The sequence below is a fragment of the Microtus pennsylvanicus genome, chromosome 18 (assembly GCF_037038515.1).
Source record: "Microtus pennsylvanicus isolate mMicPen1 chromosome 18, mMicPen1.hap1, whole genome shotgun sequence".
NCBI classification, from domain to species: domain Eukaryota; kingdom Metazoa; phylum Chordata; class Mammalia; order Rodentia; family Cricetidae; genus Microtus; species Microtus pennsylvanicus.
In genome coordinates, this window is record NC_134596.1 from 3479106 (window position 1) to 3506372 (window position 27267).

The 27267-nt window shown below is 50.0% G+C and overlaps 1 protein-coding gene across 5 annotated transcripts; it reads left to right on the forward strand.

Moving 5' to 3' along the window:
• Positions 1-300: 300 nt before the first annotated feature.
• On the forward strand, positions 301-25702 carry Plekha4 (pleckstrin homology domain containing A4). 5 transcript variants are annotated; one of them, XM_075952670.1, is made up of 20 exons: positions 304-734; positions 1187-1278; positions 3046-3153; positions 3890-3962; positions 4060-4160; positions 4293-4402; positions 6374-6589; positions 6950-7229; positions 8261-8344; positions 9463-9513; positions 9950-10030; positions 10153-10302; positions 12982-13080; positions 17085-17225; positions 18896-18965; positions 19064-19134; positions 19857-20018; positions 24693-24742; positions 25059-25171; positions 25268-25702. In XM_075952670.1, the coding sequence occupies exons 2-20, from the start codon at positions 1195-1197 to the stop codon at positions 25510-25512; spliced, it is 2289 nt and encodes a 762-aa protein (XP_075808785.1). In that variant the 5' UTR covers positions 304-734; positions 1187-1194; the 3' UTR covers positions 25513-25702. The 5 variants fall into 5 exon arrangements, with proteins under 5 accessions (XP_075808786.1, XP_075808785.1, XP_075808782.1 ...); XM_075952667.1 differs by having other exon boundaries at positions 325-734; positions 18896-18995; XM_075952668.1 differs by lacking the exon at positions 304-734 and adding an exon at positions 1002-1033 and having other exon boundaries at positions 18896-18995.
• Positions 25703-27267: the final 1565 nt, after the last annotated feature.

Here is a 27267-nt window from a genome sequence, read left to right on the forward strand (position 1 = left end):
TATCCCAATTTTCCAAAGTTTCAGGAGTTGGATACCCCATTCTTCAAAAGACCCAGGACAGCTCTCTAGGAGGTGCCTGGAGCTCAGAACCCGAAGTAACAACAAACTTGTACTGGGGTTCAAGTCTCTGCTCCAAACATTGAGGAGTCCCAGCAACAGTTTAGGGGAGCCAGGAGTTGGGGAGCCCAATCCCTCCCCTTAGTTGTGGGGACAGCTGAGCCAGGGGTCAGGCTGCAGTGGGGAGGCCAGAAGAGGCGGAGACAGCCAGGATTGGGAGGGGAGGCAGCAGCGTGGGCGGCTGCCAGAGACAGGGAAAGCCCAGCAGAGAGGAAAGAGAAACTGGGAGAGGGAGGAAGAGAGAAAGTGAGGAAGAGCACTTGAAAGAGAAGAAAGGAAACAGATGTGTCTGGCTAGGGAGAAAGAGAGACTGAGCGCGGAGAGAGGGACTAGAGGAGGGAGATAAGACTGGAGGGGTGGGGAGTTACACAGGAGCAGTAAGGTGAGGAGAGGGAAGGTGACATAGAAGAGAGGGAGAGAGAGAAAGAGAGGGAGAAAGAGGGAGAGAAGGAGAGAGAGAGAGAGAGGAAGAGAGAAGGAGAGAGAGAGAGAGAGGAAGAGAGAAGGAGAGAGAGACAGACAGACAGACACACACACAGAAGCAGACATCAGGTGTGGAGAGACAGCCCTGAGAGGCAGTGTGTGAGGTGGCAGATCCTGTGGGACACCAGAGCTGGGTAAGTCCCTGGCTGGGCTGGGAGGGACTTGCCTGGATGCTCATTCCTAGTGTCTCAGGACTTGTCTTGGGTAGTTGACAAAGATACTTTGGGGGTTCATGAGAGAAAACAGGGACAGGTAGCCCAGGGCACCCTGAAGGAGGCAGGGAGTAGAATCCCTGCGCATAGAGGGGGTCACATTCCTAGCCAGAGTTCAGTGGGCAGGAATAAAGGAGCCCCTATTCTTAAGGCCTGACTGCAGACAGCTGCCCCCTCCCCACAGCTGCCAGGGCCGCCCACCTCTCTTGGCACTGCTCTTGGTATGTGATCCCTGGCCATGACCTCCCCAGTCCCCCAGTCCCCAAACAACAGTTTCTTTCTCCCGCAGCATTCTCTGACCTCCAAGCCCTGACCCCAACTCTGTCCTCAGCCCCCGTCAGTGGAGAGACACAGCCCCCTTTTCTTTCTCCCAGAGCTCTCGATGGAGCAGGACCGACCCCGGAGCAGCCTGAGCCTGGCCAGCAGCGCTTCCACTGCATCCTCTCTGAGCAGCCCGAGCACCAAGGTTCTTAGCGTTCGCAGGGGGATAGGGAGGAGGGAGCGAAGGGTGACCCTGACCCATTTCCTAGCTGTGGTTCTGTGTCACCACGGGGCTCCAGTTGTCAAGGACAAGGTTCCTTAGTGACTGGGTCTGCCAGACTGGCCCCTAGTTGAGCATCAGCTGCAGTTGGAACTTGGAGACATTCCCAGCTCTGTCCCCACCCTCTCAGTCTTCCACAAACCTAGACTGAAAGGAGGTGGCTGCTCCTGACTGGCTTAGGGGACTTCCTCTCCAGTCTACAACAGGGGAACCCACCCACTAACAACCAGGCATGGTGGTTTACAACTGTAATTCAGTATAGGGGAGATGAAGGCAGAGATATAGATTGGCCTAGGTGAGACGCTGCCTCATGCGAAAAAAATCCCAAACCAAAGCCAGGTGTAGTGGCACATGCCTTTAATTCCAGCACTGGGGAGCAAAGGCAGGTGGATCTTGGTGAGTTTGAGGCCAGCCTGGTTTACGTAGTGAGTTCTAGAACAGCCATAGCTACATAGTGAGACTCTTTCTTGAAAAACAACAACAAAACAAAACACGAGAGAAGAAGCCAGGTATGGTGGTACACACCTCAAATTTCAACATTCAAGAAGTAGAGGCAGGAGGATCAGAAATTCAAGGTCATCCTTGGTTACCTAGTGATTTGAGGATAGCTTGGGCTATATAAATATCACCTAGGACAAAGTTCACCTTACTCCCTTAAATTCAGAACCCAGAGATTTGATTCCAGTCTTGGTCATCCGACTCCCAAGGAGGAGTCCAAGGCAGCTTGGACATGGAGGTCTGTGCAGTCTGTGTGTCGACAGGTGCCCCTCTGAGAGAAAGGAAGGGTGAGAAGCCCCATCTCCACCTTGAACTCGCTTGCTGAGGAAGTCTCTGCCCAGCATCAAACGACGACCTTCTCTCCTTTCACTTCCCAGGACTTCTGTGGGGAACTCCCAGCCCATATGCCCTGTGGGGATTGCAAAGGTTTTTTTTTTTTTTTTTGGCATTTCTGGCTGTGGCAGGCAAGAGTGTGTTCTTGCCAGGGGCATCTCTACAGGGTCTCATGGAGCCCAGACTGCTTGACTTCCTAGGTAGTCAAAAAATGACCTGAACTTGTTACTGTTGCTGTTGTTGAGAGACAGGGTTTCTCTGCGTAGCCCTAGCTGTCCTGGAGCTCCCTCTGTAGACCAGGCTGGTCTCAAACTCAGAAATCTGCCTGCCTTTGCCTCCTGTGTCTTAGGTTTAAAGGAATGGCCACCACCCACCCACCTTGAACTTCTGATTCTGCTGCTGTCTCCAGCGGGATGGAATTGCAAGTGTGAACAACTCTAGGACTTGAACTTGTGCTTCATGTACAATGAGGAAGCACCGTGTAAACAGAGCTAACTCAATCCCTTGTCATTGGTTTTGTTTGCTTGTTTTGAGACTTGGTCTCAGACAGCACAGCCTGTCCTGGAACTCCCTTGAATCCTGATCCTCCGTCATCCACATCCCAAAGGCTGGTTCCGTAGGCAGTGCTACTGTGCTCAGCCTCCTGGCCTGACCTCTAAGAGAGAGAGGTCACTGCACAGCCAGTCCCAGGAGAGAAAGGCAGGGTTTTTCTGTGTAACACTCTTGGATGTCCTGGAACTCTCTCTGTAGACAAGGTTGGCCTCAAACACACAGAGATCCTCCTGCCTCTGTATCCCGAGTGCTGGGATTAAAGGTGTGCGCCACCCCGGGCTGGCTATTCACTTCTGTTCTCACAACTAGAAGCCTACCCGTGCGGTACACAGGGTCCATGCCTTTGGGAAAAGGAACAATGCGCTTCGGCGAGACCCCAACCTGCCCGTGCACATACGTGGCTGGCTGCACAAGCAGGTAAGGATGGCGGGAAAGCTGTGTCCCTGGGTGCTGAAACTTGCTGTTGAGTTTCCTTCCTTATTCCCGACACGATGGATATGACATCCCTCTGCCGCCTGACCCTCAACCTCTTACTCTTTCCTCCAAACCTTAGCCATTCCTTCTCTGTCTGTGTTTGGACTATTTCCTGTTCCTGGCCCCAGGACACAGGTTATGTGCACGTGAGAGGAACAGGTATCTGAGCATCTAAGATCAAGGTGGAGCACAGAGCATGGTGGCACATGCATTTGATCCCAGAACTCCTGAGGCAGAGGCACACATCTCTGTGGGCAAGCCTGGTCTACATTCCAGGGCAGCCAGGACAACACAGAGAGAAAAAGTGACCAAGCTTAGAACCAAATGTGCTATCACTCAGTCAGGCACCCAGCTTTCACTTATCCATCGTACCAACACATACCCATTGGCCACCCCAGTCCCTTTAGGCTCTCCTTCTCCCCCTCCCTCCTTGCCTCCTTCCCTCCCTCTCTCCTTCCCTCCCTTCCTTACTCCCTCCCTCCTTCCCTTTCTCTCTTTGCCTGCCTCTCTCTGGGTCTCTGCCCCCATCTCTCTTTCCTCAGGTCTCTCTGGACCTTTGTCCCTCTGTCTCTGTCTTTCCCTCCACCTAGTCTCTGTCCCTCTGTCCCCCGGGCCACTTTCTCCGTCTACTTTCTCTTCTCTGCTCTCTGCTGAGGCCCTTTCTTATCTCTCTCCCTAGGACAGCTCAGGCCTCCGGCTGTGGAAACACCGTTGGTTCGTCCTCTCAGGACATTGCCTCTTCTACTACAAGGGTCAGTGTCCCGGCTGGCCCTTTCCCACCAGTTCCTCTCCCAGGCTTCCAGTTGCCCTGACACCTTCCTGACCTCTGACCCCAACTGCCCTCTGCAGACAGCAGAGAGGAGAGTGTCCTGGGCAGTGTACTCTTACCCAGCTACAGCGTCAGGCCGGATGGGCCAGGAGCCCCACGGGGCCGGCGATTCACCTTCACAGTGAGTATGTTGGTGGGTTCTTGTTAGGTGGTAGGTGGGAACTTGAGGTGACCACACCTTGGGGTTTCCACGCTCAAAGAAGTCTTACCACACTTCCTCTGAGTTCTGGTTCCAAACCTCTGTCCCTCGCAGGCAGAGCACCCAGGCATGAGGACCTATGTCCTTGCAGCTGACACACTGGAGGACCTAAGAGGCTGGCTGCGAGCTCTGGGGAGGGCCTCTCGTGCAGAAGGGGAGGACTGGTGAGTGACCACCAGGCAAGCTCCTCCCTTTGTAGGGCAGCCATTTAAATATGCAATTCGTAGCTGTCACAGAAGTGGACCCTACCATCAAAGACCCCTCCCCCCAAGGAACTTTCTGCAATAGCAAAAAGGTTTTCTCTTTTAAGATCTGCCCACCTTCTTGTCCACTGACTTCTAACTGACCCTCTAGTCAAGGTATTCTGGAGCCTGTCCTGAACTGGCTCTCGTAGACCGGGCTGGCCTCAAACTCACAGAGATCCACCTGCCTCTGCCTCCACCACCACTGGCCCATGTCACATTTTTAAAAAGACTTGTTTCTTTTTATTTCATGTATATGAGTGTTTACTAGCATGAACCACATATGTGCATGGTACCCTCAGCGGCCAGAAGAGGGTGTCAGATCCCCTGGAACTGGAATTACAGTTGTGAACTGTCTTGAGGGTGCTAAATTGAGGCCAGGTCTTCTGGAAGAGCAAAAAGTGCTCTTAACCTGAGTTGTCTCTCCAGCTACAAGGCCAGGCCACATTTTAAAATGTAAAAAGCCTGGCAGTGGTGGCATATGCCTTTAATCCCAGCACTTGAGAGGCAGCAGTAGGTGGGTCTCATAGAGTCTGAGGCCAGCCTGGTCTACAAAGTGAGTTCCAAGGCAGCCAGGTTGGTTACACAGAGAAACCCTGTCTTGACAAACAAAACAAAACAAAAGCTTGTAAAATTTACTTATTACTTTTTATGTAGACCAGGTTGTTCTGAAAACTCTCTTTGTAGACCAGGTTTGCCTTTGCCCCGGGATTAAAAGCAGGCCTGTACAACCACACGGGTTTTGTTTTTGAACAAGGTCGAATAGTCCAGAATAGCTGATCACACCACGGCCACATTGCAAGTGCTAGGATTCCAGATTCCTCACTCTGCGCTGTGGGGACTTGTCCTCGGGGATTCTTGTATACCACTAGGCAGACACTATTGACTGGGCCATACCCCAGCCTTGTGTGAGTTTTTGTTTGGTTGTATGTCTGTGTGGGTGCTAGTGGAGGCTAGAGGTGTTGGGTCCCTCTGGAACTAGTTACAGGTGATCACGAAGAGCTGAACTCGGGTCTCTGAAGGAGGAGAAAACACTTTTAACTGTTAGGCTACCTCTCCAGCTCCTGCTATTTACTGGGAGGTGAAGCCAGGATTTCATACTTTAAGCAAGCTGTCTAGCATCGAGTGACCTCTCCAGCCCTAAAAGTGTGTGTGTCTGCGTGGAGGCCAGAGCAGGACAGTATTTTTCTTTAAGATGTATTTATTTATTATAGCTATAGTATTCTGTCTGAATGTTTGTGTGCACGCCAGAAGAGGGCACCAGATCTCATTGCAGATGGTTGTGAGTCACCATGTGGTTGCTGGGAATTGAACTCAGGACCTCTGGAAGAGCAGCCAGTGCTCTTACCCTCTGAGCCATCTCTCCAGCCAGGTATACTTTTCTGTTACTGTTCTATCTTATTGCCTTGGAAACAGGGTCTCACTGAGCTGGAAGCTTGCCTTAGTTAGGCTGGGTGACCCATAAGCTCTCAGGGTCTAACCGTCTCAGCTCTTCAGTTTCCATGGGTATTGGCATGCAGAGCCATGCCTAGCTGTTTGTTGTTTGTTTAGTTTTGGATTTTGAGACCAGGTCTCACTGTATAAGTCTGGTTGGCCTGGAACCACCTGCCTCTTCCTCCTCCCCAGGGCTGATTTATTATTATTATTTTTTTTCCGGGCAATGGTTCCATTTATACCCATCCATGATGGCCAAATGTTTATAAAAAAAAAAAAAGAACAACCCAGGTCAAAACAATATCACCTCAACCGCCATTTCCCCCCTTAAATGTCGACTGTCTCAGGGACTTTCCCAGCTTGCCCAGTTCCTAGCCTCAGGACCCTGGGTCCTGTGCCAGTAGACCCAGTGACCTTTTAGGAGCAAGAGTGATGTCCTTTTCTGTGCCCATTTGCTAGTGGACTACCTAGGTCACCTGCACGTCCCCAGCCGGGAGAAGGCCCCGGGGGTCCCGGGGGGCCTCCAGAGGGGAGCAGAAGGGAAGAGGGGCGCATCTCGGAATCACCAGAGGTAGCAAGGCTCTCCAGAGGTCGTGGCAGCCATGGAACGTACAGGTCTAGCCCCACAGCTGAACTGCAGCTTGGCACGGGGAGTAGGAGGACCAGGAGCCCAGAGTAAGTAGGAACACTTTGGGGACTTAGGGCGGAGCCCTGTTGTTATCAGGGCGTGGCATAAGGGAAGTAAGTGGGAGTTAAAGAAGTAGTTGGACCAGTAAGGGATGGTTGGTGGTCTAAGGAAGGAGCGAGCCGGTTGGAGGCGTGGCTTAAGGGAAAGATAAGGCCTGGAGGGACCTTGGTGGTGGCTTGACCCTTCGCAAAAGTGGACGCAGATGTTCCCAAAGGGAACTCACCCACAGTCTGTCCAGCAGAGAGGGGCAGTGCAACCTGGGAAGCCAGACATCCTTGTTGGGTACTGAGGTGGATGGAAGCAGAGGCTCAGACTACCTCAGTTCCCTGATTCTTTCTTCTCCATAGGCTGTTCTCATCCCTCTCCCGCCCGCCTTCCCCTCTGAGCCTTCCCCGTCCTCGTTCTGCTCCCGCGCGGCGACCCCCTCTCTCAGCAGGAGAGATACCGTTTCCTGCCCGACCTCACACTCCCTTGAGTCGCATCGATGTCCGACCTCCTCTGGATTGGGGACCCCAAAGACAGACCCTTTCTCGACCACCCACTCCACGCCGCGGACCCTCCTCCGAAGCTGGCGGAGGGCGGCCACCCAGGAGTCCCCAGCCCTGGAGACAAGAGCCTAGAACACAGGTGCCCGGACAGAGCGGACTACATTTCCCATAAGGCTTCAGAGCTCTCTTTCCAGGCCAGTGATCGAATCACTCTGGCATTATGGGGATTATAGTTCACAATGCAACTGGTTTTCCCAGCCCTCCAAATCAAAGGCAAATGGGTTTCATGCCTCATCAGGCCTCAGGATTATTTTTGTGACATTGCTCCTATGTATTGTGGGTATTGTAGTTAATAATACTCTACATTAGATGGAGGCATAGTTTGGTTTCCAGTTATTGTTTCAAGATAATGCTGGCTGCTTGATAATTTCTCTAAAAGTCATGGATTTATACCCTAGAATATCTGCAGCTAACTTCCTACAGCCTCTAACGGTTTTGCCAGGCTTGGCCATTGAGTAATAACGTGTGTGTGGGGCCACTAGAGTTGAGGGTATGTGTGTGTGTGTGTGTGTGTGTGTGTGTGTGTGTGTGCTCTGAACCCACAGCCTGGCCATTCTAGGCAAGCACTCTACCACTAATCTACTCCCCAGTCCTCTTTTTAACTTATTTTGAGACATGGTTTCCCTAAGTTGCCCAGGCTGGCCTTGAACTCACTCTGTAACTTAGGCCTCCAGAGTACCTGAGATGAGGGCCTATGACATTAGGCCTAATTTTTTTTTATTTTAAAATATTTATTTATTTATTATGTATACAATATTCTTTCTGCGTGTATGCCTGAAGGCCAGAAGAGGGCACCAGACCTCATTTCAGATGGTTGTAAGCCACCATGTGGTTGCTGGGAATTGAACTCAGGACCTTTGGAAGAGCAGGCAATGCTCTTAACCTCTGAGCCATCTCTTCAGCCCAATACTGTGATCTTTTGGTGGCCTCAGTTCTGATCTTGAGCCCAGTCAAGTTGTAGGTAGGGCAGTGGGCACCAGACCTTATTACAGATGGTTGTGAGCCACCATATGGTTCACCCAGGACCTTTGGAAGAGCAGATAATGCTCTTAACCACTGAGCCATCTCTCCAGCCCCCTAATAAGACCTTTCTAAGCATTTTTATTTCAGTCTACCCAGGCCTCCTCTGGTTCTTCCACCTATCTGCAGCTGCCTCCGCGACCCCCTGGGACCCGGGCCTCCATGATTTTGCTGGTAAGTTTCCTGCAGCACTAGGAATCCACTAGAGTCCTCTCTTGCTTGACCACCCCACTCCCCAGGGTGATTGTCTCTTGGCCAAGGAGCCTTGAAAGGGGAGCATCCAGGTTCCCTGTGTAAGTTCTCTTATTTCCCCGTGGCTGATGAAACAAGCCACTGAATGAAAATATGAGGACTTGGCCACTCCTGGGTATGGTTGAGGAGGTTTATTTTATACAGGAGGGAGAGAACAGCCGGAGGCATCTGGAAGAGTGCGACTAAACAGGGCCATGGGAGGAGAGAAAGGGGTGGGGAAACAGAGCAAAGAGAGGAGCAGAGGACCCAGAGACCAAGAAACTGTGTACTCAAATGGCTGAGGTTATGTAGGAATCAGAGAAGTTGGGGGGAAGGGAAGGGGAGGGGAGGGGAGGGGAGGGGAGGCAAGGGAAGAAGCTCCAGGACTGGAGAGGTTCAGGGTAGGGCAGGGTACTTAGGAACCAGAAGTGAGAGGGGTGGCCAGTGTCCTCTTTGATATAAATAGGCACCTTGGTTGGCCTTTTGTCTCTGGTTTCTTTGAGACTTAACAAGTATCACTTGGAGTTCTTTCCACAGTGTTCTTGCTGTGGTTTTCTTTTCTTTTTTGTTTTTTCAAGAGAGGATTTTTATGTGTGCCCTGGTTGTCCTGGAACACACTCTATAGACCAGACTGGCCTCGAACTCACGAAGATCCACCTGCCTCTGCCTCCCGAGTGCTGGGATTAAAGGCATGTGCCTTGCTGTGGTTTTCAAATCACTGGGGAAGACCAAAGATTAAGACTTAATTCAAGGGGGCTAAAGAGATGGCTCAGTGGTTAAGAGCGTTGCCTGCTCTTCCAAAGGTCCTGAGTTCAATTCCCAGCAACCACATGGTTGCTCACAACCATCTGTAATGAGATCTGGTGCTCTCTTCTGGCCTGCAGACATACGCACAGACAGAATATTGTATACATAATAAATAAATAAATATTTTAAAAAAAGACTTAATTCAAATTTGAATTTGGCCTTAAAGCCAAGAAGTATGCTGTGCCAATGGGGTTAAAGGAAGGGCCTAATAAAACGGACATCAAAACCCTTTGACCCTCGAATTTTCTCCTTAGCCAGGTCCTCCCCCAGCGGACTCAACTTTTCACCAGAGTTTGGAGACAGATGTAAGTTCTCTCAGACCCAATCCCTGTCAAACTCTCCGAGTTAAAAAGAAAAGGTTTAGCCAGTGGTTCTCAACCTGTGGGTTGTGACTGTTATGATTTTTTAAAAATACTGCAAGATCCCTGGTGGCAGTAGATAGGCAGCGGGCTCTGGGAGCATGGGAGTGGGCGTGGCTTGTCTCTTAAAGTGACGACAATCATAACAGCGACCCCTTTGGGTTATATATCAGACATTTACATTACAATTCATAACAGTAGCAAAACTGCAGTTATGAAGTAGCAACAAAGTAATTTTATGTTTGGGGGGGGTCACCACAGCATGTGGAAGTGTATTAAAGGGCCACAGCTTTAGGAAGGTTGAGAACCACTGCTCTAGATGGAGCTGGGAGGGGAAAAGTCAGCTGAGGTCCATAAACATTTCCTTCTCCACTTCCCCCAGACCTTGTTGACCAAGCTGTGTGGGCAGGACCGGCTCCTGAGGAGGATTCAGGAGGATCTAGACAAGAGGCAGGAGGAGAAGGTGCAGAAGGGGAGGGTCTTAGCCCTCCCGTCCTTGAGTGATCCCCTGGTGTGGGAGTCTAGCTGCCTTGTCTTCTTGGGTTGGAAGTGGCTTCAGAAGTCTGACCTCTGTTTTCTGTGCAGGAGCAGCTAGAGGCAGCCTTAGAGCTGACCCGGCAGCAACTGGGCCAAGCTACCAGGGAGGCTGCAGCTTCTGGGAAGGCCTGGGGTCGCCAGCGCCTTCTGCAGGACCGGCTGGTGAACGTGAGAGCCACTCTTTGTCACCTGGCTCAGGTGAGAAGGACTCTCAGGCTGCGTTGGAGGCTGTACGGGCTTAGAGGTCATTCCTGAGCCATCAGTCAACCCAGTAACAATTTTAAATCTATAACCTCTTTTTGTTTTGTTTTTTTGTTTTTTCAAGACAGGATTTCTCTGTAGCTTTGGAGCCTGCCCTGGAACTAGCTCTTGTAGCCCAGGCTGACCTCAAACTCACAGAGATCCTCCTGCCTCTGCCTACCGAGTGCTGGGATTAAAGGCGTGCGCCACCACCGCCCGGCTTAAATATATAACCTCTTAAACATGTGTTCTTATTATGTGTGTGCACCAGTGTCTCCCATGGCAACCCTGTGAGCGTCAGAGGACAGCTTGAAGTTGTCTTTACCAACTGAGCCATCTTCCTGGCCTTCTAGCCCCTGAGACCCATAACCTTGATTATTATAGAAGGTATGGGGCACGCAGCCAAGCAGCGACAAAACTGAACTTAGTCGCTTGAGATGGTGATGATGATGATGGTGGTGGTGGCTTCATTGAGACAGGGTTTCTTCAGCCCTGGCTGTCCTGGAGCTCACTATGTAGACCAAACTGGCTTCAAACTCCCAGAGATTCACCTGTCTCTGCCTCTGAGTGCTGGGATTAAGGGTGCGTGCCACCACACCTGGCCAAGAGAATGATTTTTACAATGTATTTACTATTTTCTATTATACATACGTTATGTGCATACAAACATGTATGTGCACACATGTGAACACATATGTTGGGTGTTGTGTGACTCAGTCGAAGGAAGAAGGTCACTGCAGAGGTAATTCAGGCTCTGTGGCAGCAGGAAGAACAGTTTCTATGAACTGAACCCCGAGAAGCCCTGCAGGAGCGTAGTTACTTATTATTACACAAAAGTCGTTTTTTGGGCAAAACAAATTCCTCTTACCAAAGATCTAATCTCTGTGTTTCATGAAGGAAAACATCGCACGCTTGCCACTTTAGTCCTGGTTGTGTGCACACAGCACACAATAACGCCAGATGCTCCAGGTGTGCTAGGACCCTCTGTGTCCAGGGTCATGCAGAGGCTGTAGAGCCCCTTCAGACAAACAACCCTGCAGATAACAGAACACAACCACTCTTTTCTATAGCGACTTCTTCAAGCTCTAAACGCCTCCAACAAGCAGTTGTTTCGTTCTGCTATTTTATTCTGTTTCCCTAGATACAGCGACTCTGCTCCATTCTTCCCCCTACACATACACACATACGTGTGAACCAGGCCCTCAATCCTAAAATGATCTGATTTGATTTTACCTTATTTTTTTAAATAGTCTCACAGTCGCCGGGCGGTGGTGGCGCATGCCTTTAATCCCAGCACTTGGGAGGCAGAGGCAGGAGGAGTTCTCTGTGAGTTCAAGGCCAGCCTGGTCTACAAAGGGAGTTCCAGGACAGGCTCCAAAGCTACAGAGAAACCCTGTCTCGAAAAACCAAAAAAAAAAAAAATAGTCTCACAGTGTATTCAAATAAAGGTGTGTGCCACCATGCCCTGCACAGGGAAACAAAGGACAGCCCTATTACTGTAGTTGTTATGTATTCTGTGTGTTGGCTTGATGAGAGGTCTCAGCAGGGAAGAGCACCAGCCCCTGGCCTCAGCACATGATTCTTGGAACCCACGTGTTCGATAAAGAGAGCCAACCATAAGCCGTCCTTTCTGCTCACTTCCAACCATTCATGAGCATTTGCACACACGAAATAAATGATTCAAGTGAATTGTGTGTACGTGTGCCAGAGTGCTGGTGCTGGCCAGAGAGCATCTTCCAGGAGCTGGCTCTCCCCTGCGCTGTGCAGTTTCTGGGATGGACTGGGCCTTCAGGGTGGCTGCCAAACGCCTTCTCCTGTTGGCCTCCTCACTCGCTCTCCTTAGGTGATTTTGACATGAACTTTCTGGCTTTGAATGGGCTCTCCCTCAATGTTACAATGGTCTTAAAAATGTTATTTGAACACTTGGGTCATTTCTCTAGAGAAGAAAAGTAGTATGGGGGATGTAAAAAAAAAGAAAAGAAAACTAGTATTTGAAGGGGCAGAGGCAGGGGATGCCTGTGAGTTTGAGGTCAGCCTGCCTGATGGACATAGTGAATTCCAGGACAGCTAGAGTTACATAGACTGTCTCAAAAAAAAAAAAAATGAATAGGAGAGCTTGCTCGATGATTTAAGAGCACTTTTGCTGTCCTAGAGAACATGGGTTCAATTCCCAGCACCCACATGTTGGCTCATAGCCATCTGTAACTCCAGTTCCAGGGAATCCGACACCCTCTCTGGCCTCCGTGTACAGGATACACACACAAACATACAGGGAAAACACTCATGCCTGTAAATACATCTAAAAGAAGACATCGTATCTACTTCATATGATCCTTGTAAGGATCATGTTAAAACACAGATGTGAATAGATACTTCCGATTTTATCTGTAGGCTGCTAGGCTGCATGGCTTAGGATCAGTCCATGTTCACGGGGATCACTGAAGCATGTGCCTGGGGTTCCCAGTAGTTCAGGCAAAGTCATGGAGTTGAAGTCCTTCTGGAATGAGACTACCCAGAGGAAGTCTCCCCCTCAGCTGGGGCAGGAGACTACCCAGAGGAAGCATCCCTCCTCCACTGGGGCAGGATCTGGTGGTTTGAGGGACTAACCTTGTATCTTCCCTTTTTTTGGGATTCTAGGAACGAGAGCAGGTTTGGGACACCTACAGTGGCCTGGAGCAGGACCTGGGCACCTTAAGGGAGACCCTCGAATACCTTCTGCACCTCGGGTCTCCCCAGGTACACCCTCACCCTTTCCTCCCTGCCCACAGCATCTGAGCCACAGGCTCTCAGTACTTCAAGTACCACCTGGGAACTGTGGCCATGCCAGCCCTGTCCAGGAGCCGAGTCCCACCCCCTGGATTGGTGATATTTGACAAGAAGCAATTAGGGGAAATGTGTTATGATAGGTTTTATTTGGTTTGTGGGATGAGTATATGGTTCTTCACTGTGGGGAAGGTAAGACGGAGCTCATGGTGGCAGGAATAGGGGCTGGGACTTCTTCGATCTCACTGGATCAAGTTGCAAGAGTCAGGGCTGCAGAGATGGCTCAGCTCAAGAGCACCTGCTACTCTTGGAGAGGACCATGGTCCAGTTCCCAGCACCCACACAGTGGCTGTCCACACGCACCGCACTCACACGCACATCCTCACATACAGAAACACATCTACTCCTATTTATTTATTTATTTTAGTTTTTCGAGACAGGGTTTCTCTGTGGTTTTGGAGCCTGTCCTGGCACTAGCTCTTGTAGACTAGGCTGGACTCGAACTCACAGAGATCCGCCTGCCTCTGCCTCCCGAGTGCTAGGATTAAAGGTGTGCGCCACCACCGCCCGGCCATCTACTCCTATTTAAAATCATCAAAATAGGGCTGGAGAGATGGCTCAGTGGTTAAGAGCATTGCCTGCTCTTCCAAAGGTTCTGAGTTCAATTCCCAGCAACCACATGATGGCTCACAACCATCTGTAATGGGGTCTGGTGCCCTCTTCTGGCCTGCAGACATACACACAGACAGAATATTGTATACGTAATAAATAAATAAATATTTTAAAAAAAAGAATAAATAAAATTTAAAAAAAATAATAAAATCATCAAAATAAACATGAAAAACAGCAGAGTCAGGAAATGCTGGCTAGAGTGGCTCTAGCTCACTCACTCTTTAAACAAGTCTTGAATGCTCTGCTTCTGTTTTTAGATTTTAAGATTTATTATTTTTTATTTAAGTGTGTGTGTATACATATATGTGTGTGTATATACATACATACATATATATATATTTATTTTAAACTTGTGTATGTGTGTGCCCTTGAAATCCAGAATAGGATGTTGGAGTCCCTAGAACTGGAGTTACAATCAGTTATGTGGCTGCTGAGAACCAAACTTAAGTCCTCTGGAAGAGCAGCAGGTGCTCTTAACCCTCGCCCCAGACAAGATTTCTCTGTTACATTCACATAGTAGTGGATGTCCTAGAACTAGCTGTGTAGACCAGGCTGCCCTTGAACTCCTAGAGATCCACCTTCCTTTGGTTTTCTCTTCTGTCTCTTTGATTCATTCTGGGGTCCCAGCCCGTGGGACGCTGTGACTTAGGTTCGTATGGTCTTCCTCTCTCAGCTAACCATCTCTGGAAATATTCTTAGACGCAGCCTAGCCATCAGACAGTGTCCCAGCCTCCTCTTCCTCGCTTTCTAAGTCCCCTACTGTCCTAAAGACCTAGGTTCCGAAAGCCGCTTCTGGCTGGTTCTAAATGGCTCCTCTCACGTGGAGCCCTGCTTGCGCTGTTAAATGCCACAGCTAAGCCTGGCTCCCCCCACCTCAAAAGTTGATGTCTAGCGCCCATCTCCAGCCAGTTGCTGTTAAGTTTATTCTGGGGGTTTTCTGTGTGTTGGCTCCCTCTCTCTCCTCTCCCAGCTTTTCTCTCTTCTTTCCCCTTACATTTTGTGTGTAAGTGTGTGCAGGTGCGTGTGCCTGTGTAGTTTGTGTGTAAGTGTGTGCAGGTGTGCCTGTGGAAGCCGGGGGAACAACATCCTTGGGCACCGCGCACCTTGTTCCTCGGACCGGGTCTTTAGGCTAGTGAGCCCCAGAGATCTGCCCATCTCTGCCTCCCCAGTGCCGAGAGGACAAGCTTGTGCCTGTACGTCTGACTTTATCTGAGTTTCTGGTATTGAACTCGGGTCCTCAAGCCTGCACTGCAAGCCCCTTGCAGGCAGAACCGGCAGAACCATTTCTCTAGCTCTCTGTTTTTGCTGTTGTTTGTTGGTGGTGGGGCGGAGGGGCGTGGTATAAGCCAGGGTTTCTCTGTGTGGCCCTGGCTGTCCTGGAACTGGCTCTATAGACCAGGCTAGCCTAGAACTCACAGAAATCCGCCTGCCTCTTCCTTCCCAGTTAGTGCTAAGAAAAAAAGGCATTTGCCACCATGCCTGACTTTTCTCTGCTGTTTTTTGAGACAAGGCCTGGTGTTGTAGCCTTGGCTGGCCTTGAACTAATTTGGCTAGAAAATATGGTGATCCTCCTGCCTCTGTCCCTCAATTGCTCATCTCATCCAACCTGCTTTAAGCCTGCTGTAATCAGCCTATCGTGTGCACCTGTATGCCTGGCTGCTCACTTGTTTCTACAGAAATCCACATTTTGTCTGTAGGGGGTGCACCCCTGTAATCCAAACAATCAGGGGACTGAGGCAAGATGACTCAAAATTCCACCACCACCTGGCCATAATTTATTTATTTATTTATAAACAATTTTATTTTATGTGCATTGGCGTGAAGGTGTCAGATTCCCTGGAACTGGAATTATAGACAGGTGTGAGCTGCCATGTGGGTGCTGGGAATTGAACCCGGGTCCTCTGGAAGAGCAGTCAGTGCTTCCAACCATTGAGCCATCTCTCCAGCCCCCCATAATTTATTTTTAAGTAAAAAAAATAAGTATTATGAACAGGACATATCAAAATAAAAAATAATTAATTAAAGTTTTGCTGGACATTTGCTATAGCAGGACATTGGCTCAAGTCGGACAGTGTGGCACACTCCTTTAACCCCAGGACTTGGGAGGCAGAGGCCAGCCTGCCACAGAGCGAGTTTCAGGACAGCTAGGTCTGTTACATAGAGAAACCCTGGCTTGAAAAAACCAAAAATAAATAAACAGATAACAGGACACTGTTTCAAAAGCAAAACCAACAAGAGCGATGGGCTTTATAATGAAATGAGTTAGACCTAGCGAAGGGTAGGCCAGACCTCACTGAAAGCCACAGACACCTCCAGTTATCTCTAAAGCTGTATAAAACGGGCTGGACAGAGGGCTGTTCTTCCAGGGAACTTGGGATTCAATTCCCAGCACCCAACATGGCAGCTCACACCTGTCTGCAATTACAGTTCCAGGGGATCTGACACCCTCACACAGACAGACATGCAGGCCAAACACCAGTGTGTGTGTGTGGGGGGACGACAGGTAAAAGACCTGGGCACACTGTGTCTCAACAGCTGTATGAAGCAGAGGTGTGCCAGAACACAGGCAGGAGAGGCAGCAGTGTGAGATCTGGGCTCTCCAAACTGGTGTCCCCAGTGGCAGCGCGCAGATCTTGTATACATTTGAGAGCATGCTGCGGGCAGCAGACATGGCTCGGTGGTTCCAAGCACTAACTGCTCCCTGAGAGGACTGGAGCTCAGATTCCACACCCACATGAGATGGCTCACAAACTCCTGCAGCTCCACCACCAAGGGATCTGATGTCCCTTCACACATTAGCATGCACACAGGGAGACACATCCACACACATGAATAAAAATAAATAAATCTTTAAAAATGTTTGGGCTAGCCGGGCGGTGGTGGCGCACGCCTTTAATCCCAGCACTCGGGAGGCAGAGGCAGGCGGATCTCTGTGAGTTCGAGGCCAGCCTGGTCTACAAGAGCTAGTTCCAGGACAGGAACCAAAAGCTACAGAGAAACCCTGTCTCGAAAAATCAAAAAAAAAAAAATGTTTGGGCTAGTAAGATAGCTTAGTAGGTAAAGGCATTTGTCAAGACTGATGGCCGAAGTTCAATCCCAGGGACCCACACATTGGAAGAAAAAAAAGAATTTTCACAAGCCTTTTAACCTACACACATACAGGGACCATGCGTGGCACATGGAGTTTGTAAAGGCCGGAAACGGTCACGGCAACCTCCACAGCTGACATTAGAGCCTTCTGGGTGGGCCCATCTGCTGGTGCCACCCTTGCATGTCTTCCTCTTGAACAAACCCTTTCCTTCCAGGACCGAGCAGCTGCCCAGCAGCAGCTATGGATGGTGGAGGACACACTGGCAGGCCTAGGTGGCCCCCAGAAACAACCCCCACATACTGAGCCCAAGTCTCCATCCCCTGCACCACAAGGAGAGGAGTCCTCAGAGCGGGAGGTGAGATTTCCAGCTCCTTCCCAGGTTCCTGTCTCGCCTGTCCTAACCCATTGAGCCCCCACCCACCTCTTTCCCTTTCCCTTGATCACCCACCCAGTTCCACGACTGTGGGGGTGGGGAGGGAGGGCATGGAATCCCTGGGACTGGTTAGAATGGTTGGCAGCCATCATGTAAATGCCAGGACTTGAACCTGGGTCCTGTGTGAGAGCAAGTGCTCTAACCACTGGGCCACCTCTTCAATCCCATCCTCTTCTATTTGCTCCCAGGACACAGCCCCAGGCAATGGTACTATCCCCTATCAGGCTGGGTCTTCCCTTAGCAATGAGACAGCCCCTACAGACACGCCCGCAGCCCAAGCTGATGGAGACATCCCCTCAGGGCACAGTGTGTGCACTTTTGTGTGTGTTGTACACTCACATCACAACGTTGTGAGGTCAGGGACAGTTCATGGGAATCAGTTCTCGCCTTCCACTTGGGGATGAGACTTAAATCGTCAGACATGGTGGCCAGCACCCTATTTGCTGAGAGAACGCACCAGCCCCTTATTTAGTGTATATATTGCTATTTTTCTTTGGGGAGGTGTTTTTGTTTTTGAGACAGGGTTTCTCTGTGTAGCCCTGGCTGTCCTGGAACTTGTTCTATAGACCAGGCTGGTCTCGAACTCACAGAGATCCATGTGCCTCTGCCTCCAGACTGATGATATTCAAAGCTATACTACTGCCCAGTAATATATTGTTATTTATTATTCTGTTTGGTGCTCTGTGTTGTGCAAGGGGGCTGTGTGGCAGCAGGAAGGCCCAGTCTCTGGTGACCGGAACTGAACAGTCACACAACGGCACATTTATTGATTATTACACAAAGTTCTTTTTTGGATAAACAAGTTCCTCATTCCCAAGTCCCTATTCTAGTTCATATATTTCTCTAGAGGAAGGTATCACACCCTGGCTACTTCAGTCCCTTTGTGACCAACTGCAGTTCCCAATAATCCGAGAGCTTCAGGTGCACCGAAAGCATTTGTGGCCAAGGTCACGCAAAGTCCCCAATGTCCCTTTCAGAAAAAAAACAAACCCGCGCTGCTTTCCATGGTGATTCTTCACGATCAAAGCACTCTCAGGAAGCCACCCCTCCACTCAGGTCTTCCCTGCCACAGTGGCGGCTAGGTTACTCCCACACTGCTCCGTCCGACTCCTGACTTTTCTGTCCACCCCAGCCACTGAGGGCATCTGCACCAAAGACGACATCAAGTGCGCTTTGGTGACCCGCCGAGTTTTTAGGGTACTTACAGGAGCGTGCATGTGTTACTTAGACTCAAAGGCAGTTGCTCCCCTGGGAAGCCCCCCCCCCCCCCAAACACCACCATATCACCCAGGTCAACACCATAGCATGGCGCCCTGTGCGCTCCTGGGAAACCTCACATGTGTGTCCGTGTTCACAGCGGCTCCGACTCTTCACATGTCAAAAGGGGCGCTACTTTTGATGTTGAGCAGCTTGTTCTAAGTCACACAGCCAGTAAGTGGCAGAGATGGGGTTTAAAGTCAGTGTATCTAGCTCTGGGTTTGTCATCTTAATCTTTTCCGTGATGTGCCCCAACTGGCAAATACTTGAAAATCTGTGGTAGTAGTAATAAGAAGAATGACAGACAATATTTGACCCCCACTTTTTCCTTCCAGAGCCTTCCGGAGTCACTGGAGCTTAGCCCCCCTCAGTCCCCTGAGGTGGACTGGGGTCGACCCCCAGGAGGTGACAGAGCCCTCCTCAGCCCTCGCTCAGGTGAGCACCCTGGTACGGTGGGAATCTTTCTGTGATCTTGTTCTGACTAATTCCCCTTCTGCTTTAAGGTGTTGAGTCTCCCAGGGTCTCCCGAGCATCCAGTCCTGAAGGTCGTCAACCTTCATCCCTGAACACTAAGGTAGCACCTTAAATCTGCCTCATGTCTGTGCTCGATCACCTCTGACCTCCCAGCACTAGGAGAGGCCAGGTCGAAGACCATAACCAGAGCGGACAGGATTAGTATTTCAAATATTAGTAGCTGTGTGATTTGGGGTAGTTACTAAGCCCCTCTGAGCCTCTGTACTTGTCATCTTTGGAATGGCACTAATAGCCTCACTTAGCACAATGACATGAGATTTAAAATAAACAGGGCTTGGCTCAGTGGTAGAGCCCTGCCTAGAATCCCCCAGTGAGGGGCTGGGGTGTGGCTCAGTGGTAGAGCCCTGCCTAGAGTTCCCCAGTGAGGGGCTAGGGGCGTGGTTCAGAGCAAAGCAGAGGAAGCCACAGAGAAGGAAGCCTTGGGTTCATTCTGCAGCACTTCTCTGGCTAAAAGGGCCAGCATTTTCCACTTAGTATTAAGTTATTGGGAGAAGCTGACATGCCCAGGAGCATGATGCTTCCTTGTCGTAAGACAGAGCAGGTGATGGAAGGAGGTCGAAGATGTGGTAGGAGTCAGGCTGCACAGGGAATGGGAAGCCTTTGTTCTTAGCTGCAGGTCAGGGAGGGGGCGCAGCAGCCTCTGGTGTCCAGGGGTCCCCTAAGCTCTAATGGTCTGTGAAGTGCCTGACTATTGATGGGGAGTTCCTGGGACAAAAAGATTGAGGAAACCAAAGGTTAGAGTCTTGGTCTGTCTCTCTGCAGGTCCCCGTGGCGCGGCCTCGCATGAGTGCACAGGAGCAGCTGGAGCGCATGCGCAGAAACCAAGCCTATGGGCTTCCTTTTCCTCGTCCGGCCTCTCCGAGACTGCTGACCCTGGGGAGGGCACTGTCACCAGCTGGACGCCAGCTTGATTTGGAGCAGAGGGTGAGGAGAGTAGGACCTTGGATTGGAGAGCATCTGCTCCGAAATCGAATGTTTCTTTTTTTTTTTTTTGAGACAGGGTGTCGTGTATCCCAGGCTAGCTTTGAACACGCTAGCTACTTAGCTAAGGCTGGCCTTGAACTCAGGCCTTCTGCCTCTACCACTCCTGTGTGTGATTACAAGCATGTGTCACCATGCCCGTTTAAGCAGTACTGGGGGTAGTGCCTGGAAGGCAAGCAATTCTACTGGTCAGCCATTTTCAGCTCTGCTGCTTTTCCCATTTCCTTGTTGCTAACTAAGTCATCCTGCCCTGTACTTGTGGAGGTGGTGTGGGAGAGTCTTTTCTGGGGAGAAGCCGTGTACACAGGTTCACTCAGTCCAGAACGGGAACTCTACAGACCACAGTAGACTGCACCAAGTTCCAGTTTGGTGAGCCAATGAGGTTTTACGGGGTTACTAACAGGAGTATGTGTCAGGGGTTACCTGCTGTGGCAGGGGTAGCCTAAAAATAGCTGCATTGCCAAAAAGCCTTCCCCCATGAGTGACAGCTGACGAAAGCTGCAATGAGGGCCCTGGCTGCAGAATCTGCAGGCAGCTCAGCAGTTCTGAGTGAACTCTCTGTAGCCAGACTCGCCAGTCTCCTCTTCCAGCTGTGTTTGCTGCTTCCTTAGTACAGTCGTGAAATTTGCTCATCTTCTCCGTCTCAGGGTTCTCCATTCCAATTCAGAGGAAACAGGTATCTCTCTTCAGTTTTCATGCTGGACTCGGGCTCTCCTAGTTGCCATGTGACATGAGAGAGGCTATGCCTTCCTGTAACTCTCTCTTCCATGCTCCCTGTGGCACATGCTATGCCAAACGAAGTCACATGACCTAAGGGAAAGAGGGGTGGGGAGAGAGAGACAGAGGGTGGATACCTTTCCTAACCACACACCCTCTCCAGCGAGGCCCAGCTTTCTAATAGCACAGTTAGCTGTGAACTGCTGAGGTCACGGCGAGGAGAGAGGGCAGCCTGGTCCTGAAGGAAGCTGACTTATAATGTAGTCAATGAAGATTCTAGTGAGAGAGCCTCACGGCCATGGTTGGCTGTGAGCTGGAAAGGGGAGCACTGAAAACTATGGAGCCCTAACTTTATGGGAAGAGAGAAATGGCTCTTCCAGAGGACCCAGGTGGCAGAGGACCCAGGTGGCAGCTCGCAGCTGCCTGTAATCCAGCTCATAGTGTATGTCCTAGTCATAAATGCAGACAAAACACCAATACACATAAAATAATAAAAAATAAATGCAAATTAAAGAGCTAGGAAGAGAGAGGCACCCCAGAGGCATGGCGGGAGGATGGGAGGCCAGAGGAGCCTCTGCAGAGAGAAGCTGTCACTGCATGTCCCCGAGCAGGTCCTGAGGAATCTCAGACTTTCTCCAACAAAGCATAGGTCTGACGTTTAGGAAGTTCTGGATCATGTGATTTAGTTCAGCATAGTGCATGTGGCAGGCATCATGGAGGATCAGGTGCCACGGATATAAGCTGTCCAGTCACAGCAATGACCCTTGATTGTGAATGTCAGGGAGCCACGGCCTGATGCGGGCTGTGGAGTCAGGCCTGAAAGCACGAGACTCTTTCCTGTCACTCTTCTGTGGATGATTCATTGGTCAGATGAGCATTCTCATTGTCCAATCACATCTCAACAGCACACAGGCTTGGGACCAAGCCTGACACATGAGCCTCTGGGGATATTTATATCTGAATCAGAGGAGCTTTTGCAGGGAAGGATTAGACCTGCTGCAGGTGTGGCCAGGGCTTCGTAACCTTGATCTTCTCCAAGAGCACAGGTGAATTCAAATAGTGTGTCTCTGAGCCCCCCACCTAACATCACCATAAAAAGTGCCCCCAGTGAAGCTGATGCACAGCTCGCACCCCAACACTGAGGACAAGGAGGTAGGAGGATCAAGGTCATCTTCATCTACATGAGTTGGAGGGCACTCTGAGCTACAAAAGAACCTGGCCGAAAAATATGGGGGGATCTGGGGAGATGGCTCAGTGAGAAAAGTGTGGGGGGACCTGGGGAGATGGCGTTGGAGCTTCAGAACCCATGTATAGAGCCTGGGCCAGCAGTGGATGTCTGTAATCCCCATGGTGTGGAGATGGGAGGTGGGATGCTTAGCTCCCTGGAATCCCATGGATCAGCTAGTACAGGGAGTCTCTCTGTCCTGCCAGCCAGCGCCCAAATCACGGCACAGAGATTCATTAATAATTATGAAAGCTCGGCCGGTAGCTCTTATTTCTGTCTACCTCTTGTAACTTACATCAAGCCATTATTCTTCTTCTGTACGGGGCCCTGGCTTTACCTCTCATCCTGCTTGGCTTGCTTCCCCTGCATCCTGCCGGCCATTCCCTTCTTCCCAGAGTCCTCTCTGTCCTGAAATCCTGCCAAGCTAGTGGCTGGTCAGCTGTTCTATCAAACCAATCAAAGTGACACATATTCACAGTGTACAAAAGTATGATTCCACATTTTCCCCCTTTTGTCTAAATAAGAAGGAGAGGTTTTAACTCTAGCGCAGCAAAACTTATACAATCAGAACAGTTACCAGGTAGGAGTTACACTGCAGTGTCTGGCCCCTTAGTGTTTGGCATTTGGAGAAAACACTCCATTACCGTTCTATCCGACGAGCCCAACACTCTGTACTAGTATCTTCTGTCCTAACTAAGGAAAACTGCAACCATAGCTACCTAGTGTCCCACTCCATCAGGAGCGTGCAATATTACCTTGGTAAACAGGAAGTGCGGACATCTCTCTGCAACACGGGAGCATCCAGTCTTCAGCCTACAGGCCTACAATATCTGGCAGGCCTTTCTTCTTTTATCTTCTTTTCTTTCTTCTTTCTTTCTTTTTTTTCAAGACAGGATTTCTCTGTAGCTTTGGAGCCTGTCCTGGAACTCACTGTGTAGACCAGGCTGGCCTCGAACTCACAGAGATCTGCCTCTTCTACAATGTAACATATTTTTGACTTACATTTGGAAGTTAAGACATTTAAAAAAAATAAATATAGGTTGGTTTAATTCAGAAGTTTTTATGAAAATCCAGGGTCTCTCAGCAGCTGTTGTTCGTGCATCAGCAACCAGACATTGAGGGAGAACACAATGACACACAGGACCCAGGCCCCTGGGGAATACACAACACAATGACACACAGGACCCAGGCCCCTGGGGAATACACAACACAGTAACACACAGGACCCAGGCCCCTGGGGAATACACAACACGGTAACACACAGGACCCAGGCCCCTGGGGAATACACAACACAATGACACACAGGCCCCAGGCCCCTGGGAAATACACAACATGATAACACAACACACAGGATCCAGGCCCCTGGTGTTCCCCGTCTCTGCATGGCTTATTCTTTTCTTTATTACTTTACTTCCTTTAAAGACTTTATTATTTTTGGGCCAGGCAGTGGTGGCTCATGCCTTTAATCCCAGCACTCAGGAAGCAGAGGCAGGTGGATCTCTATGAGTTCAAGGCCAGCCTGGTCTACAAAAGCTAGTTACAGAACAGGCTCCAAGGCTACAGAGAAACCCTGTCTCGAAAAACAAAACAAAGCAAAAAAGACTTTATTATTTTTAAACTATTTTTGACTGTCTATATCCCTTTTCTTTTTTTCTTAAGCCTACACGGTTGTTAAACACACAGTAACCTGTTTGGAGGCTGTTCTGTCTGAACCTGCTTTACTGCGTATCTGTAACCTTTCCTGTCTGCATGAGCAAAACTTTAAACTGCCAAGCAGCTTAGCTCACCGAGGGCTGGCAGCTCAAGCCCTCAGGCTGCGGCCAGGAGACCTCTCTGTACCTTGGACTGCATGAGAGACTGTGGGACTAGCAAGCCACGTTTGACCACATTTTTGTGTGTTTGGAACCTTTTGTAAAGCTTTCTCAGGTTTTTATGGAATTAGGTGCCTGGACGTCGGGTGCCGTTTGTAGTCAGGCCTTTCTTTGGCCCCCATCTCACAAACAATGACGTGGAGACCATTAATGGTGAACACTGACAGCCTCGGTTTCTTTCTGATTAGGTCTTATACTTTAACTAACCCGTTCCTATGCATCTGTGTGGTGCCGCACGGCTCATGGCTTCTACCTCTCATCCTGCTTGTCTTGCTTCCTCTGAGTCCCTCTGACAACTCCTTTCTTCCCAGCATCCTCTCTGCCCCCCAAATCCTGCCAAGCTGTTGGCCGTTCAACTTTTTATTAAACCAATCGGAGACATATATTCAAAGTGTACAAAAAGATTATTCCACAAGTTAGTCTGGCAACTTGCTGAGATTCTAGGCCAATGAGAGATCTTGTCTCAAACCAAGGTGGAGGATCAGAGAAGGGACACCCAAGGTCATCTTTTGGCCTTCCTAAGCAGCTGTGCGTAGATTGGGAGGGAGAGAGGGCTGAGGAGAAGAGAGGAGAAAGAGAGGGAGAGGCTGGGGAAGGAGGCAGAGAAAACAGGGCTTCAATGCAAGAATTCTACCTTTCCTTCCTTCCTTACTTCCCCTTTCCTTTTCGTTCCTCTCTTTTCTCCCCCACCACACTCTCCTTTTGTTTCCATTTGGACATAATCTCATGAGTACTCTGACCAGGCTGGTCTTGAACTCCTGACCATTCTCCAAGGCAAGATTCTAACCACCCAATTCCTTCCAGCCTGTTGTAGGAGCTGCACAATGGCTCAGGAGTTCTGGATCCTGGAGTAGGTATGGAACCCAGTGGTGAGTGGAGATGAGGGGTGGTCTGGACACAGACAGGGCAGCAATGGCATTAGCACAGTCCCCTGTGCCCCAAACACAGCTCCAGAGACCCTGAGTTCCTATGGCATCTACAACAAAGCCAGGAAGCCCCCACCTGGTCAGGGACTGCAGAGCTCCAAAGGCCTGCTTCATCCAGTAATGGCGACCTTACTGCTGGTCTGCCTGCAATGCCTCAGAGTCCGCTGGACACAGGCTAAGAAACACAGCTCCCATCAGGCCTTTGGGGCTTGTTTGACCTGACACCGTGGCTTATTTTCTGTAGCTCCAGGCCCTCCACAACCTGCATGCCAACACCCAGAGGCCACCGGGAGCGGGTCCTCAGTCTCTCCCAGGCCCTAGCTACAGAGGCTTCCCAGTGGCTCAGGCTGATGACTGGTGAGGTGCCCAGGATCTGCACCCCTGGGTCAAGGGCGGAGGCCTGGAAATGTGGAGCTTGGAGGTCTGAGTTAACACTTCTCCTTCTCCATTTAGGCTCTCCGGGGGTAAATTCGGACTCCAGGGGAGACTGTCTCCCACCAGGCTCACAACCTCCCAGTGAGGAAGTACACCAGGTCACCTCGTCACCAGCGTCTCCCAAGGCTAACTCTGCCCCAGGGAGCAGGCGAGGCCTGGCCCAATGGGAACCCAGCTGGGACCCTGGGAACACCCCTGCTGCTCCACTGCAGGATCAGGGGGCGTGGCCCCTGAGAGTCACTCTGCTGCAGTCCAGCTTTTGACTTTCTCTTTGCACACCGCTCCTGTGTGACACAAGCAGTATGCACAGCCTTGAGGTGTAAGATCAGTCGGGACCACAGGGGAGAAGTGTATTCCAACAGGTGTTCTAGGAGGGCTGGAGCTACAGTGGTCAGACTGATTATCCCCACACTGTCCAAGCTATTCGTCAATAAACATCTTTATTCTCTTGGAGACTGTGCCGTTGTGATCAGGGCCTTAGGCTCACAGGTATAGAGGAACCTTCCTGACACCATTTTGAAGGCAGGAGCCGTTATGCTGTGTTTTTAAAAACAAGTTTCTATTTACTGTGAGAGTTGAATTGCTCTCTGTTTCTTGGAACCTGACCTTCCCCAACCCATGATGTTAGTTGGTTTTGAGAATACCCTGGCCCTCCTTGACCCCTTGGAGGGTAACCATAGCATGTTTCTTTAAGGTTTTTAAAATTCCTTTTGGGCCCATTGTCTCCACTCTGTCAAGCTACTCATGCTTTGACCCTTCAAAGGGGCCCACTTGGATTCTCTGCTGTTCTCTTTAACCCAATTTAGGAGGCAGTGGCTGGCCAGCTGTTCCAGGCACCCCAACCCCAATAAAAATCAAGTTTGCTTCAAATTTTGCTTAAATTGTGGTAGTGGTCTTATTCTTGCCATTTGGAATTGACATTTTTTGGAGGCCCCTGATGTGGGATTCTCTGTATGCTATGAATAGGTTTTATTTCCATTGGTTAATAAAGAAGCTACTTTGGTCTAGAACCGGGCAAAATATAGCCAGGCAGGAAAACTAAACTGAGTGCAGGGAGAAAGAAGGCAGAGTCAGGCAGATGCCACGTAGCCGCCCAAGAAACAAGATGTGAGGTAACAAACCACGAGCCTTGTGGTAAAATATAAAATAATAGAAATGGGTTAATTTAAGATGTAAGAGCTAGCTAGGAATACACCAAAGTTTCTGTGTGATTATTCAGGTCTGGATGGCTGGGAAGTGAAGGCAAGATCTCCATTTACCTGCTTCAGTAAGATTCAGACCACACACCAACATTCTAAACCTGGACCTCACTTCAAAACTTCGGGGGCTGACTCGGGAGACACGTGCCTTGAGAGGCTCCAAGGCTCTGGGCTGCCTTCAGCTCAGGGACTAACAGGGTGAATTTTTTGTGCGAAGAAAAGCAGCAAGCAGGCATCTATGGAGGCCTCCTGGTGAGATACAGGCTGGTTCTGTTTTGTGGGACCCCTATCTGGGATGTGTGTCAGGTTAACAGGACGCAAATATTTTGCTATTCAGGGAAAAAAGCGAGACATCACACTGCCCACCTAGGGTCTTGGTCTGGTTTTTATGCCCAGTTTGTCTTGTCTTTGGCTTCATTTTACTATCCTCCTCCTGCCTTTTGTAGTTTCTGTGTGAATTGGATTATTTTGGACTTGGGGTGACTGAACAGGTGGACAGTGTGGGTATTAAGACTTGCAAGCCTGCCGGGCAGTGGTGGTGCACGCCTTTAATCCCAGCACTCGGGAGGCAGAGGCAGAGGCAGAGGCGGGCAGATCTCTGTGAGTTCGAGGCCAGCCTGGTCTACAGAGTGAATTCCAGGACAGACTCTAAAGCTACAGAGACCCTGTCTAGTAAAACAAAACAAAAAACAAGAGACTTTCAAGCCTAGCCACTCTTGAAAACTGTGTTCTAAAGGATTTGATAGACTTTGCCCACTATAATAAGGAGGATTATGATTATTCTACCACCAAGCACTGCTTTCGAACATTCTATGACCA

What these genes read in the sequence shown, in the direction of transcription:
- Plekha4 (XM_075952667.1), top strand. Translation starts at nt 1,195, where the DNA reads ATGGAGCAGGACCGACCCCGGAGCAGCCTGAGCCTGGCCAGCAGCGCT. An exon ending in AGTTCTGGATCCTGGAGTAG is followed by an intron (nt 24,743 to 25,058) that starts GTATGGAACCCA and finishes TATTTTCTGTAG; the next exon opens with CTCCAGGCCCTCCACAACCT. An exon ending in GTGGCTCAGGCTGATGACTG is followed by an intron (nt 25,172 to 25,267) that starts GTGAGGTGCCCA and finishes TTCTCCATTTAG; the next exon opens with GCTCTCCGGGGGTAAATTCG.